Source organism: Neomonachus schauinslandi, chromosome 10, assembly GCF_002201575.2.
Source record: "Neomonachus schauinslandi chromosome 10, ASM220157v2, whole genome shotgun sequence".
NCBI classification, from domain to species: Eukaryota; Metazoa; Chordata; class Mammalia; order Carnivora; family Phocidae; genus Neomonachus; species Neomonachus schauinslandi.
Genome location: NC_058412.1, coordinates 107,000,628 through 107,017,092, shown reverse-complemented (window position 1 = coordinate 107,017,092; position 16,465 = coordinate 107,000,628). Strand labels below are relative to the sequence as shown.

General features: G+C 42.6%; 1 protein-coding gene across 1 annotated transcript in view; it reads left to right on the top strand.

Annotated features, from left to right (window-relative positions):
• The first annotated feature begins 3,884 nt into the window (after positions 1–3,884).
• Positions 3,885–16,465, top strand: part of SHLD1 (shieldin complex subunit 1) — an 81,401-nt gene continuing 68,820 nt past the window's right edge. The window contains exons 1-2 of the mRNA XM_021689188.1: positions 3,885–3,910; positions 14,601–14,782. Of these exons, the coding sequence (XP_021544863.1) occupies positions 14,605–14,782 (178 nt within the window). The 5' untranslated portion in view covers positions 3,885–3,910; positions 14,601–14,604. The remainder of the gene's footprint in view (positions 3,911–14,600; positions 14,783–16,465) is intronic.

Here is a 16,465-nt window from a genome sequence, read left to right as displayed (position 1 = left end):
TTTTTTTTTTAAAGATTTTATTTATTTATTTGAGACAGAGAGAATGAGAGAGACAGAGAGCACATGAGAGGGGGGAGGGTCAGAGGGAGAAGCAGGCTCCCTGCCGAGCAGGGAGCCCGATGCAGGACTCGATCCAGGGACTCCAGGATCATGACCTGAGCCGAAGGCAGTCGCTTAACCAACTGAGCCACCCAGGCGCCCCTCCAGCAATATTTTTAAAGTCTTTACCATTGTGCTAGTACTGACCTTAGAAATTAAGGTCCAAGCTTATGTTCATTATAAATATACACTGTCCAAGTGCTGGGTATCCACTGGCAAATAAAACCCACACCCTCACTTTCGTGGATCTTCCAGTCTAGTCTGGGACCTTACAGTCTGTCTGATATTTTTTTTTCTTGGTTACCAACTTATTGCCTAATTATGGTTTTTTAATATTGTATGAATGAAAAGCAATAAGATGCCTTGAGACTCATCAGTTACTTAACCCTTGAACTTTTGTAAGGTTTTCTTTCTTTTTTTTTAAAGCTAAATCCCCAGATGGGTGAGTAATTAATTAGATCAAGGTTCAGAATGACAAAGACAGATAAAGTAACTGCAAACAACATCATCCCACTTTGAAAGTCCTATTTTGGTCTTTCACCTAAAGTGACTTCTTTCTGCTGAAAGAGATTTGGCAGCAGCTAGCCTAGCGGATGGCAGAAAAATCAACCATGAGCTATAAAGGTTTCATAAGATTGTGACATGGCCCCATTTTTACAGCCATTGTATAATCAATGGCAGAACAGCAGGGGAACAAAAGTAGTTTATACCTTACTTTTGGAATGCAATAAAATCTCTATTTTGCTGTTTCTAGATTTAAAGTCCCTATTTTGTTTTGATGATGACTTCAATTAGTTTTCATCTCTTGTGCACTAACCAATTGAAAGTGGTAAGAAAGGATGGTCAGAGGCATGCTATGTGGCAAAGAAAAGTCACATGAGACTTCAGAAATTTGCTCCAGGAAGTCCATGAGAAAGATAAAACCTCTCATGGAAAGGCCACAGGAGAGTACATAAGTAGTTTATAAGCAAACAAACTTGTTTTTCAAGGAAAGGGTGACAATGACAAAGGGTTTCAAGGTTTGTTTCACTGATTAACAGGTCAGGAAGAAGTTTTGTTGTTTTTTTTTAAAGATTTTATTTATTTATTTATTTGAGATAGAGAACACATGTGAGGCCAAGCAGGAAGAGGGTCAGAGGGAGAGGGAAAGAGACTCTCAAGCAGACTCCCACACCCCCAACCCCCCCCCCCCTGCAACACAGAGCCCTATACCCAGCTCAATCCCATGACCCTGAGATCATGACCTGAGCTGAAATCAAGAGCCAGCCGCTTAACCGACTGAGCCACACAGGGGCCCAAAGAAGTTGTGTTTTTGAGACTTCTTGGATGGGTTGAGTTGGATGGCAGTGGGGGATGGGGGACACTGGGAAGAGACTTATCCATTCATGCATATAAAAATGCTGGCTCTGTCGGAAGAGCATGCAACTGCTGATCTCGGGGTTTTGAGTACAAACTCCACATTGGGAGTAGAGATTACATAATTAAATAAACCTTTTAAAAACTAAAAAAAAATTTTTTTTAAACGCTTTCTGAGCACTTACTTTTGTGTGTGAGTCAATGGGCTGGGTTCTGGACTACAAGTAAGTATGAGATAGACATGGTCCTCGTCCTCAAAGGAGTTACAGTTAGTGGGAGGAACACAAAGGGCAAAGGAAGCTAATCAGGGTAAATGGAGGAACACGGGGATTCCTGGAAGGACAACTACCTCGAATTTGAAAAGTCAGAGGTTTCCTGGAAGAATTCCTTAAAGCTGACATCTGAAGGATGAGAAAGACCAAAGAAGAGTGTCCCTAAGGAAGGGAATCGTATAGGTAAAAAGCTCAGAGGCGAAAGAGGGCAAGCATGGTGTGTTTAAGGAAAAGAAAATAATGGTGGAGGGTTGGGGACAGTGATGAGAAATAAGGCATAGGCGTCCTCTAAGTCTAGTTAAGAAGTTTGAGATTTAGCCTGAGGGTCAGGAAGGGGTATATTCAATCTTCATTAAAAAACAAAACAAAACAAAACAAAAAAACAACTGGCTGCCAGAGAGTTGGAAGCTGTTGTCACCCAGGTGGCAGCTAATGGTTAGCTGTACCCAGAAAGTTGCTGTGAGGATGGAGAGAATGAAGAAATAGTCAAGAGATCTTAAAGAGAAAGAATCAGCAGGAGAGGATTTGATTATGGATGGGTACAGGACAAGCGGACAAAGGGGTAGAAAAAGTTTCTGGCTTTGGCAACTGAATAGTCCAGCTCAACTGAGACAGGAGACACTGGGGTAGGAGTAGTTTGATTGAGAGGTGGGGGAAGGTTGAGTTAAAGGTGGCTGGAGGGTGCGTTGATTTGACTCACAGGAGACTAAGCTTAGCGGTTTGGGAATCATCTGCATAAATGGGAGAAGAGAAGGTTCAAGACAGACTCCTGAGAAAGGCCCACAATGAAGAGAAAGAAACGCTCGTAAAGGAGATTTAGATGGATTTTTTGAGAGAAGAAAGAAAAATCAGAAGAAGGTAGTATCAGGGAAACCTAAGGACAAGAGTTTTCCAGGGGGAGGGAGTGATCAACAGTGTTCAATGCCATTGAAAACCAGGTAGAAGCATCAGACAAACTCCAACTGAAGGACATTCTACAAAATAACTGACATTTAAAAATGTCAACACCAAGAAATACAAAGATTGAGAAATGGAGATTAAAGGAGACAAAACAAAACCAAACCAAACCATGAAAACTGAGAATGCAATGCATGATCTGGGATTTTCTTTTGCTCTATCTTCTATCATTTTTAATGCTTATATAATAATCCAGATAATTAAGTTCATTCAATTATATTTGAGTTAGTCATTTTATGAAACAAACAGGAAAGTAATTTAGTATTATTCCAGGCTTTGTCACAATCTATGTTACTTTATTTTATTTATTTTTTTTTTTTTTTAAGATTTTAAAAATTTATTTGACAGAGAGAGAGAGCACACAAGCAGGGGGAGCAGTAGAGGGAGAGGGAGAAGCAGGCTCCCCGCTGAGCAGGGAGCCTGATGCCGGGCTCTATTCTAGGACCCTGGGATCACAAACCCAGCGGAAGGCACGTGCTTAACTATCTGAGCCACCCAGGTGCCCCTCTATGTTACTTTAGAAGAATGTTTTTGTGAGATTCATTACACCAAAAAAGGTGAAAAATGAATCTATACACTTTGATTACCAACGCTGGAAGAGAAAATGAAATTTACAGTTGCTGTTTTACGTTTGTCTGAATATGTTTTTACTTCTGATTTTATCTTTAAATTTGCCTTCAAATTTGGCATATGGTTGACCAAACCTCAGCTAGCATTATTTAAAATATTCATCGCAAGTGAAGGACTCCCTAATTTATGGGGTTCTATCCTAAGATAGGCATCTGTAGGAGGATGTGAATGTAAAGGACTCTTTCAAGAAGATGCCGAAATGGGACAATAACCTTCAGTGTCCTTTCTGGGGTCCTGCAATTCCAGCAGCTGTGTACAGCTAAGTTACATGCAACATACTAAAATATTTTCATTGTCTTTGATAATTTCTCTCTACTCTTTATGTTTTTTAAAACGTAGACATTTAAATTTTTTTAATTTAAATGTTTTTTCCTGTTCCCTTTCGCGTCCACCAAGAGCATTTATCAATAAGCCTTTAGAAATTGCCCAAACTGTCAAGTGCGCAAAACTTCACGGGCTGGGAGAATGCCCTCAGTCAAGATGGCTGCGGCTACATTCCACTGCCCTTGTTTGCCCTCAGCAAAGGTGGCTCCAGTGACTTCCTTTCAAACCGGCTTTTCCCACAACAAATATGGCGCCTCCGCTTCCGGATTTCGGTGAGCTTCTCTTGCGGGTCGGTGAGTGTAACGGGGACTTTGCAATTTTTCTCAATCAGTTGTCTCCGTGGACTGAGGAGTGACCTGGAATTAGGAGTAGGTAGGGGGTCTGGGCAACGCATCAGATCGTTCTCTCATAATTGGGAAATTACGGCGGCTTCTCCTGGCACACTTCCAATTTCCCCCTGTCCCACCGCCTCCTTCTCCCCAGCAACACATGGCCTCCGCAGCCACCTCTTTGGGGAAATCCCCTAAATTTGCAGACAGTGTGACCGGATGCTCTTCCGTTCCTCTTCTCCTTTTTTAAAAATCAGCTTTTTATTTTTATATAATTATTTATTTTAAAAAACAGCTTTTTAAAGATATAATTAACAGTCCATAAAATTCACCTGTTTAAAATGTAAAATTCACTGGCTTTTCATATATTCCCAGGATTGTGCAGCCATCGCCACAATCTAATTTTAGAACATTTTCATCACCCTAAAGAAATACCCTGTACCCATTAGCGGTCTCCATTCACCATGACCTTTCAGTCTTAGGCTAATACTAGCCTACTGTCTATAGATTTGCCAGTTTGGAATTCGATATAAACTGAATCATACAACATGTGGCTAAAAGATAAACTGAGGCATATTTAAAATTCTAAGTTAATTCGCGCAAGAAGCGATTCGAATTGGGCAGTATCCAATGCAGCAGTTAATAAGGAGTTCTGAGGAGCTGAACAAAATGAAAGACTTATAGGCAGAAGGGAGGAGAAACAAGGAAGTAATACTAGGCCAAGAAAGCAGGTTGGTTATTGCAACGTTACATCTCTTTAGGGGATGGCAAGGATCTACCTGGCAGATTACCTAACTAGTGCTGATCAGGCGATTCCTGATTGGTTGTGGAGTTTAGACAAGTGACATCATTTTGGATCTGTTGTCTTGTTTTTTAACACTAGCTTCTTATCACTAAGTATAATATTTTCAAAGTTTGTCCTTGTGGAATGTATTAGAATTTAATTTTTTTATAAAGCTGAAAAATATTCCATGTGTGCATAGACCACATTTTATTCATCCATTCATTAGTTGATGGACATTTGGATTGTTTCCACTTATTGTTTATTATGGATAAAACTGCTGTGAACGTTTGTGTGGACATGTATTTTTATTTCTCTTGAGCATATGCCTAGGAGTGGAATTGCCAGGTTAAAGAGTAACCCCGTTTAACCTTTTGAATAACTACCGAACTGTTTTCCAAAGTGCCAGTGACTTTGTATGTGGATATCCAGTTGTCTCAGTGTTGAAAAGACTGCCCTTTCCTTTTCCTGTGAAATTGTTTTGACACCCTGTGGAAAATCAATTGACCATAACTGTAAGGTTTTACTTCTGGACTCTGAGTTCTATTCCATTGATCTGTATGTCCATTCTTAGGCCAGTGCTACACAGTCTGGATTATTGTGGCTTTTTAGTAAGTTTTGAAATAAAAAAGTATGAATCCTCCAACTTTGTTCTTTTTCAAGATTGTTTTGCCTATTCTGGGTCCCTTGCATTTCTGTATGAATTTTTTAAACACTTTTGTCAATGTCTGCAAAAAGAAAAAAAAAAAAGCCAACTGAGATGCAGCTAAGAATTACATTGCTCTGTAGATCGATTTGAGCCATATTGCTATCTCAAAATATTGTCTTCCAATCCCTGAATATAGGATGTCTTTCCATTTGTTTAGATTTTTAATTTCTTTCAACATTTTTTTAAAGATTTTATTTTTAAGTATTCTCTGTACCCAATGTGAGACTCAAATTTATAACCACAAGATCAAAAGTCATATGCTCTACCGGCTGAACCAGCCAGGCACCCCTCTTTCAACATTTTTTTTTTTTTTTTTAGTTTTCATTGTACATGCCTTACACATTTTTATTAATTATATTCCTAAGTATTGTATTCTTTTTGATGCTATTGTAAATGGAATTATATTCTTAATTTTAGGATGGTTTATTGCTAGTGTATATAAATATTTACACAATATTTGACACATCTTTATTGCTAGTGTAAAATCATTTGCATATACTTTTACTATATTGATCTTGTATCCAGCAATCTTGTTTAACTTGTTTAGTGGTTCTACTAGTTTTTAAAGAGGATTCCTTGGGATTTTCTATAGTTTTACTTCTCTCTTTTATGAAAATCTTTATGGAAGACTTCTACTCCATTTTCTTGCCTAATTGTGCGGCTAAAACCTCCAGTATAATGTTGAATGGAAGTGATCAGAGCAGACATCATTACCTTGTTCCTGATTTTAGGGGGAAAACATTTAGTCTTTTACCACGAAGTATGATGCTAGCTATGCATTTTTTGAAAAAATTTATCAGATTGAGGAAGTTCCTTTATATTTCTAGTTTGTTGAGTATTTTGATCATGAGTGTTTGACTTTATCAAATGCTCTGTGTGTCTGTGTGTGTTGTGGTTTTTGTCCTTTATTCTATTATAGTATATTACATTGATTTTCAGATGTTAAAACAACTTTGAATTCCTAGAATAAGTTCCACTTGTCATGGAGTATAATCCTTCTTATATTTTGATGGGTTTGGTTTGCTTGTTTTCTGTCAAGGATTTTTGTGTCTATATTCATAATATCAGTCTCTAGTTTTTTGTGATGTCTTTGTCTTGTTTTGGTGTCAGGCTGATACGTGGACTTAGAGTAAATTGGGACGTGTTCCCTCCTCTTCCATTTTTTAGGAGTTATCTAGGTGAGGGAAGGACAAGTGCAATAGGAGGAAGTAGGGCTTATTGGAGAACCTGAAGGAAAGCCATTATGCTTGAAGCCTGGAAAGCAGTGAAGGTTGGAGGATTTGGCTAGAGAGAAATTTCTAGGTGGTGATTAACGTCTCAGAGGAGGAAAGAAGAGAGAGCCTTGGGCTAAGCATGGAGGAAGCCCAGTTGGGATTGGAAGATGAGCCACAGAGCAGGCAGGAAGGAACAAAGGCAAAGAGATGGGAGGGCAATCAGGAGACTGGCTCCCTGAAAAGCAAACAAAGGATGGCAGAGTTTCCAGAAGTTATATGCTGAAGTGATTGAGTTGGTGGAGATGAGGAAGTGAGTAAATTTAGACTCTTGAGAAGTTTGTGGAAGGGAGAGGAGACTGGCTGTGGGGAGGGCAGGTGTCAAAGATTTCCTTTTCACTTTTCTTTCTTTCTTGACAACTTTTAATGTTGATATGATTTTTTTAAAGTAATGTATATATTTACTTTTTATTTAAATTCAATTAATTAACATATAATGTATTATAAGTTTCGGAGGTAGAGTTCAGTGATACATCAGTCTTATATAACACCCAGTGCTCGTTACATCATGTGCCCTTCTCAATGTCCCTCACCCAGTTACCCCATTCCCCAACTCCCTCCCCTCCAATAGCCCTCAGTTTGTTTCCTATGATTGAGAGTCTCTTATGGTTTGTCTCTCTCTCTGATTTTTTTTTTTTCCTCCCTTCCCTTATGATCCTGTTTTGTTTCTTAAATTCCACATATGAGTAGGATCATATGATAATTCTCTCTCTCTGATTGACTTATTTCACTTAGCATCCTACCCTTTAGTTCCATTCATGTCGTTGCAAATGGTAAGATTTCATTCCTTTTGATGGCTGAGTAGTATTCCATTGTATATATATACACCACATCTTCTTTATCCATTTATCTGTTGATGGATATCTGGGCTCTTTCCATAGTTTGGTTATTGTGGACATTGCTGCTATAAACATTGGGGTGCAGGTGCCCCTTTGGATCACTACATTTGTATCTTTGGGGTAAATCCTTAGTAGTGCAATTCCTGGGTCGTAGGGTAGCTCTATTTTCAACTTTTTGAGGAACCGCCATACTGTTTTCCAGAGTAGCTGTACCAGCTTGCATTCCCATCATAATGCTGATATGATTTTATACCTTCAAAAAATTGCAAGACTAGTACAAAGAACTCCCAAATAACATTTTCCAGATTCGCCAGTTGTCTATTGTCTACACTTGCCCCATCCCTTTACTTTATCATTCTCTCTCATACACACACACACACACACAGAACTATTTGAGAGTATGTTGCACACATTATGTCCCCCTACCAATGAATATTTGAGTGGCATTCCCAAAGAACAAGGACATTCTCTTATATACTAGGTTTTGTTGAAAATGGGTTTGGGCATATTGAAATATCCAAGTGAAGGTCCAGTGGAACAGAAGTGGGAGAAGGGGTTGTCATCACTGAAGGCTTGTTAAAGGGTCCAGAGGGTGGGATTTAAGGTGCAGGTGGAGGGGTTGGACTTTGCCACAGGAGGGACGGCTCTCTGTTGTGAAGAGAGGTGAAGCAGTGGGCAGATGTGGGAATCTTTGTTCTGTTTGATAGGGGAGTGGAGGAAGTTCCTCTCTGCTGGATTCTGTTTCCTTTATCAATTAGGATGTGAACAGATCTACTGAAAAGAGCAGGAAGGTGTGTGAGAAATGGGAAGGGCCTGAGTTGAAGAAGATTGGAGAAAACGCGAGAGTCAAGGAGAGGGGAAGAGGGAGTTATGAGATAAACATCTCAAGTTTCGTGTGGCCAGACAGCCCATTTCAGGCTGATGCTCATTCATTTAGGGTAAGCCAGCTTGTCCTATTTGGTGACTCACGTTTAGCACTGGAGAGTGGGTAGATAAGTTGAGTTCATCTAGGCTGGAGTTTTGCCAAAGGAGTATGATAAAAGGACAGAATGGTTAGGGAAGGGAAGTTTAGGGTACTAAGAAGATAATGGACTATAGAATACACTGGATAAGGATGAAAGAAATAAGATGGCTACTGAATGGGAAATAGAAGGGTAGGGGCGCCTCGGTGGCTCAGTCGTTGAGCCTCTGCCTTCAGCTCAGGTCATGATCCCAGGGTCCTGGGATCGAGCCCCGCATCAGGCTCCCTGCTCCGCAGGAGGCCTGCTTCTTCCTCTCCCATTCCCCCTGCTTGTGTTTCCTCTCTAGCTGTGTCTCTCTCTGTCAAATAAATAAATAAAATTAAAAAAAAAAAGAAATAGAAGGGTAAATGGATGGGAGGTAGGCTGGGAAGATAGGAGCCTGTAAATTGTTTTTTAATTATTACTATTTCACTTATTGGAGCTTGACATTATTGAACATGCATTCTGTACTGAGTATTTTATGTGCATTAATTTCATGTAATTCCTATGACAACCCTATGAGGTAAGCATAGTCATCAAGCCATTTTTTAAAAAAACTTTCTTTCTTTCTTTCTTTCTTTCTTTCTTTCTTTCTTTCTTTCTTTCTTTCTTTCTTTCTTTCTTTCTTTCTTTCTTTCTTTTCTTCTTTCAAGAGCACATGGGTGTGTATGAGTGGGGAGGGGGGACAGAGGAGAGGGAGAGAGAGAATCTTAAGCAGGCTCTACACCCAGCACAGAGCCCCACACAGGGCTCGATCTCACCACCCTGAGATCACAACCTGAGCTGAAATCAAGAGTCAGACATTTAACCGACTGAGCCACCCAGGCGCCCCAGGCCATTGTTATAGATGAGATGACCTGCCCAAGGTGACACAGCTAAAAAGTGACAGCAGGGGTTCAAACCCAAGTCTCTCACTCCAGAGACCCTGCGCATCTCTGGACCTTTCTGCAGAGCTTCCCAGCTGTGTTACCTGCTTCACTTTTACCCTCCTCCCACTCATGCTTCATTTGGCTAACGGCGTGAGCATGGGGAAATGCAAATTGATCTTATCATACCCTAACTCAGAAGCTTTCATTACATTTAAATGGAAATATGTATACAAAGATGAACTGACAGATGAATAGAGAGTTGGGTAGGTGGACAGTATTGTGATAAGGAAAATCACAGTAAAATGTTGATTGTGAACTCTAGACAGTAGCTATAGGGGTATTCATTGGATAATTCATTCCACTTTTCTTCACGTTTGAAAGTTTTCATGTAAAATGTTGGGAGGGAAGAGCCTTGATTGAAAAAAGAAGTGAAGTTAAACAGCCTTTTATATGGGGACCCTGGCTGACTTGGATTCGTAGGTCTGTAAGAATCCGTAATCGTGGAAGATGACTGTCTTTGCTCGGCAAGCAGGTTTTGATGTACAGAGAGACTTCTTGTGTCTCTGCCTCTCCAGTATTGGGAAAGAATGCTCAAATTGTGTAACTAAAGTACTTTTAAGAGAGGAAAATAAGCTCTTCTGGAGAAGGAAGTGGAACCACCTATTTAAAGTTTTAGGGCAAAGATAATCATTGCGGGGACACCTGGGTGGCTCAGTCGGTTAAGCGTCTGCCTTCAGCTCAGGTCATGATCTCAGGGTCCTGGGATCGAGCCCCTCATCGGGCTCCCTGCTCAGCGGGGAGTCTGCTTCTCCCTCTGCCCCTCCCCCTGCTTTTGTGCTCTCTCTCTTTCTCTCTCAAATAGATAAATAAAATATTAAAAAAAATAATCATCACATTTTACTTGTGGTTGTAGACGATAGAAAGGGTCTCATCTGTCCCTCGTACTTGCTTTCTCCTGTGCAAACACAGAGTTCCAGATGTTCTGCAGTCACAGATTCTGACTTTGTAAGAAACAGGATTCTGCCTTTCAGTAGGCTTTCTTTTTTCTCTTTTTGTTCGAATGCCCAGTTTGGAATGTATTTGACATTTAATACAAGTGATTCTAAAAGAAAAGATAGATGTCACATCAGTTGTGCTGTTTGTTTCCAAGGATTCCTTTAGTTTGTATCACTAATGATGCTCTTGCTTGAGGGGCGATTTCAAGGCTCCTTTTCAGGCAGGCAGGATATACAGCTGTCCTTCACTGACCTGTTTTTTTTTTCCCTTCCAGGAGCTTCCAGAGCAGTGTTTGGTAACATGAGGGGCGAAGGAGACACAGATGCCTGTGGTGGAGGTCTTTGCTAAAACTTCAGGCTTGGGCACCTGGGTGGCTCAGTTGGTTAAGCCACTGCCTTCGGCTCAGGTCATGATCCTGGAGTCCCGGGATCGAGTCCCGCATCGGGCTCCCTGCTTAGCGGGGAGTCTGCTTCTCCCTCTGACCCTCCCCCTTCTCATGCTCTGTCTCTCTATCTCATTCTCTCTCTCAAATAAATAAATAAAATCTTTTTTTATTTTATTTTTTTATTTTTTAAGACTTTATTTATTTGCGAGAGAGAGAATGAGAGACAGCACGAGAGGGAGGAGGGTCAGAGGGAGAAGCAGACTCCCTGCCGAGCAAGGAGCCCAATGTGGGACTCGATCCCGGGACTCCAGGATCATGACCTAAGCCGAAGGCAGTCGCTTAACCAACTGAGCCACCCAGGCGCCCAAATAAATAAAATCTTTAAAAAAAAAAAAAACTTCAGGCTTGGTTGGCTAATATAATGTGTGAAAGATAGGATGTTCTTGCTTCTTTGGGAACCTTGATCCCTTTGCTTCTTGCAGAAGCAATCAGCTGCTGTCTTGGCTCACTCTCTGCCTGAGCGGATGTCCACAACAGCATGTGATCAGGCGTCCTCAAACAAGAAGAATCTTGCCAGGCCTCTCTGTTGATTTGTTTTTATACACCCCTATCTTTGCCTGATCAGGTGGTACTTCGGGCTGTGCAGACGCAGGAGGCTGGGAGGCCTTGGAGCTGGGTTCATCCTAGATTGGTACTTTCTAGATGAGTTTCTTTGGGCAGGTTACTCTGCTTCTCTCTGTGTCTGACTCTCTGACTGTAAATGAGGGTAGTAGCAGGATTACCTGCCTCCTAGGGCTGTTGTCCATAAAGCTCTTAGCACAAGGCTTGGCATCCAACCAACACTGGATAAATGTTATCTACTCTTATGCTTATTCTGAAATTGCTTGTTTCATTCAAACATACGTCTTTGAGATCTTTCAAGTTCCAACCATCATTTTAACAGCTGCACCATATTCCATAATTTGGAATACGGCCTCCTCCCAAAGCTATTCCTCCTCTACTCTTCTCTAACTCAGGCCATAAAACCACCCCATCGTCAAAGCTGCCACTCCTTGTTGACTCTCAGTTTCTCTTCAACCTTGTTATCCATTCAGTTATTAAGTTCTACTCTCATTTTAGTTCCTAAATATGTCACTTAATCTGTCCCCTGCTCTTTATTGCCCTGCCCTTAGTCACATGCTCCTCCTCTCTCACTGGGACCATGACAGGTGAAGGAATTCCTGTTGCTTCTGAGATTGCCTGCCACTGGGCTGAAACCCTGCAAGTGCATCTCCTATCCAGCTGCCAAATCTGCAGATCTGACCGTGTAGCTCCTCTGCATGGTGCGTGGTGGCCCACGGCAGTCACAATGTGTGGTGTTGGCTACAATATGATTTATTGATGACAGCAATTTATGAGTCAGACTTGCAGAGGGAGAACACCTTATTTTATTTTTTAAGTGTTGGTTTTTTAAGAGATTTTATTTATTTTTGTGTGCGAGCTTGCAAGAGAGAGAGAGAGAGAGAGAGCGCGAGCGAGCACGAGCAGGTGGGAGGGGCAAAGGGAGAAGCAGACTCCCCGCTGAGCAGGGAGCCCGATGCAGGACTTGATCCCGGGACCCTGGGATCATGACCCGAGCCGAAGGCAGATGCTTAACTGACTGAGCCACCCAGGCGCCCTTATTTTATTTTTTTAGGAACACCTAATTTTTTTTTTTTTTTAAGATTTTATTTATTTATTTGAGACAGAGAGAATGAGAGAGAGAGAGCACATGAGAGGGGGGGAGGGTCAGAGGGAGAAGCAGGCTCCCTGCCAAGCAGGGAGCCCGATGCGGGACTCGATCCAGGGACTCCAGGATCATGACCTGAGCCGAAAGCAGTCACTTAACCAACTGAGCCACCCAGGCGCCCCGGAACACCTAATTTTTAACAAGGAATGTCCAAATGATGAACCCAGTAAGTCACCTTTGTGGTCTCTAGAGCTCAGCTGGAGAGTTTGTGTTTCCACGTTGCTGACAGCTGCCGGGCCTTGCCGTCCTTCCCAGAGCTGGTGTAGGAACAGGAGAGAGCCCCACGGTCATCCAGCTGAAACCACAGGGTTTGTTTCTCCCCAGTTACTCATGCGTGACTATTCTTTGAGTCTCACTTTGAACTTCCGACAGCCATGCCATTGTGGTTGCCTAAGCTGGTTCTACTGGTGTTTATGCTCTCCTCCAGCCATGGTCTGGCCTGCCCCTTGCTTGGGGATAACCTCATCCAGAAAGCTTACTGTCCCTTTCTGGGTTCTCCTCTGTCTTGTCCTTGTGTTTACATGGTATATCTCTGTGTTTGGATCGTCCCAAGCTGTGAGCAACTTGAAGGAAGGGTCTATTACATTCCCCTTCGTATACCCAGGGCCTGGCATGTGAAATAATTGAGTGAATGTGTGTTTGAGTATGCCACAGATAAAAATACAAATCATCTATAATCTCACTGTTCAGAAACTAAACCACTGAATTAATTACCATTAAGTTAATTTGGAATATACCCTTGCAGATGCTTTTTTTTAGCTATAGAACTGTAGATTTCTTACTCATACATACACACACACACACACACGCTGACACCCCACACACGATACTGTATTTTATAGAAATCTTTTTTCCACGTAATATATCATGAACAGTTTTTTTTTTTTTTTAAAGATTTTATTTATTTGAGAGAGAGAGAGCATGAGAGGAGGGAGGGTCAGAGGGAGAAGCGGACTCCCCGCTGAGCAGGGAGCCCGAAGCGGGACTCAATCCGGGGACTCCAGATCATAACCTGAGCCGAAGGCAGTAGCTTAACCAACTGAGCCACCCAGGCACCCTCATGAACAGTTTCTTGTCTCATTAAATATTCTTGTAGCCCTTGGATTATGGTGCTACATGGTGTTTCATCCTTATCAGACATGCAGCTTATTCTCCAGCTGAAATTATTTTATTTTTTTAAAGATATATTTGTTATTTTGTTTTATTTTATTTTTTAAAGATTTTTAAATTTATTTATTTGACAGAGAGAGACACAGTGAGAGAGGGAACACAAGCAGGGGGAGTGGGAGAGGGAGAAGCAGGCTTCCTGCCAAGCAGGGAGCCTGATGCGGGGCTCGATCCCAGGACCCTGGGACCATGACCTGAGCCGAAGGCAGACACTTAACGACTGAGCCACCCAGGTGCTCCTTCTTTGTTATTTTGGAGAGATAGCATGAGCAGGAAGGGCAGAGGGAGAGGGAGAGTCTCCAGCAGACTCCACACTGAACACAGAGCCTGTCGTGGGGCTCGATCTCACGACCCTGAGATCACCCCCTGAGCTGAAACCAAGAGTCAGACGCTTAACCGACTGAGCCACACAGGCGCCCTCCAGCTGAAATTATTAATGGTTTCTTTCTTTTTTTTTTTAAAGATTTTATTTATTTACTTATTTGAGAGAGAGAGAAACAGCATGAGAGGGGAGAGGGTCAGAGGGAGAAGCAGGCCCCCCGCTGAGCCGGGAGCCCAATGCGGGACTCGATCCCAGGACTCCGCATCACGACCTGAGCCCAAGGCAGTCGCCCAACCAACTGAGCCACCCAGGTGCCCTATTAATGGCTTCTTTCTGTGCTGAGAGTGTCTGTTTCTCCTGATGAAGAAACATGGTAAACAAATACTGGGTCTAAAGTAAGGACAAGGAAGACCGTTACTAACGGGAACATGAAGTATTCTGGGACTTTCGCCCTTCAAGCTGTGGAGGAAATGGAGACTCCTCTTCTGCAGTGCCTTTTGTATTGAATTGTTTTTCCCATGGCAGGACTATGGCGACCCAGGAAGCCACTCCAGACAGCCAGTCAGAGGAGAGCAGTGCTTTGGACTTGCCATCAGTTGATGACATAAGAGATTATGTGCTGCAGAGACCCCACCAGGAGGCCGACAGCGAGGCGTTTAATTCTGTGGAAACCCTTTCTCTTCCTTCCTCTTCCGATGTGGATTCAGGTAAGAAGCAGAGTTCAAAACAAGCTAACATTGACACACACACACACACACACACACACACTCTACATACGGGTATATGTTTGTTTCTCTCCCTTCCGGTAGCACCTCTCTGAGGAATGGCCCATTGTCTGGGGTAGAAAACATCTTATCTAAGCACTGTGGGGAGAGACTTCAAAGGACAAGCTCCCTGGTGTAACCATGACAGGGAGCTTTTTCCTGGAGGCCTTTTTTGTCTCAGTCCCTTTCTAATCTCCGTCCAGCTGCATTCAGAGGCTCAACAGGGAGAGGGTGGAAGTGTTTTTTGTTTTGTTCTTTTAAAACTTCAGAAAGTGGCAGTGTGGGCCTGTTTTACGTTATAGGTGATAGTAACAGGGATTTTAGTATTCCTTGTATGAAGTATGCTCTGCATTTGGGGAACAACTTTTCTGCAAGTTTCCCTGGCAGAATTGCCAAAAAGTCTATTACTTAAGCTTACTGATGATTCCTTGACATAGTTAGTGACCATCTCTGGTTGCAAAGCCCTTGTCTTCCCCATTCGTTGCCCGGTCCAGACCCGGAGGTCCACGGACATGGACTCAGAGCTCTGCCACTTACTGGCTATGGGACTTGGGGGGACATTTCTTAACAGTTTTGAGCTCTGTGTACTTGACATCATCACTTAGACTTCTGTTAGACTTCTTAAATTTGATACATCCTAAACCAGATTGCTAATTTCTCTCCCCGCCTCCCCAGTTCCTTCCCTCTCATATACACACACCTGTTCTTTGAGGCTTTCTCATCTCAGAAAAGCACTTTTACCCATCTGTTCACTTAGGCCCAAACCTAGGAGTCCTTCTCAACCTCTCTCACGTTCGGTCCCTCACTGTCAGCTCCACTGAATAAATCTAGAATCTGAAGAGTTTTGCCATCTCCATGGCCACCACCCTGGTGTGAGCCACTGTTGTCTGTCTTCTGGATTATTGTTACATCTCCTAACCACCTCTTTCCATACCTGCCCTTGTCCTCCTAAAGTTTCTTCTCAACACAGCCACCAGAAGATCCCTTTAAAATACAAATCAGATCATGTTAGTCCTTGGCGCAAAGCTCCCATGGCTTCTCATCTGTCTCAGAGCAAAAGCCTAAGTCCTTAGCTGGTGCCCATGCCCTCTGGGCCCTGGACCTGCCACCTCTCTAACCTCACCTCCTACCCATCTCCTTGCCCTCTCCGGGCTGGGCCTCCGCCACACCAAGTGTGCGTCGCCCTTCACGGAGGCCCACCCTTGCCTCCCGCATCTAAGAGCCAGCCCCCCTCCCTCCTACTGAGGTTCTCTGTCATCCCCTACCCCGGCTTTATTCCTCTCCACAGCAGCAGGGCCATTGGGCACCCTAGGTAGGACTGTTAATTTCTTTGTCTCCCTGCATTGGAATATAAACTCCAGGATGGGAGGTACTCAGTAAGTACTTGTATGAGGAAAGAATGAGTAAATGTTAACTGCCATTATTATTTCATTAAGAGATATACCTGTATGGATTTGGGGCTGAACTCGATCCTAACATAAAACTCTGTTCTCCTCTCTACTCCCTACACGCCTAGCTTAAGGCTGGTTATGAGTGACTTTGGAACGTTCCATGTATAAGGAGTGGGAGTCATAGGCGGCACTGAATTAGGTGAAGCCTGAATTTAGCCCCATAGCACGATCAGTG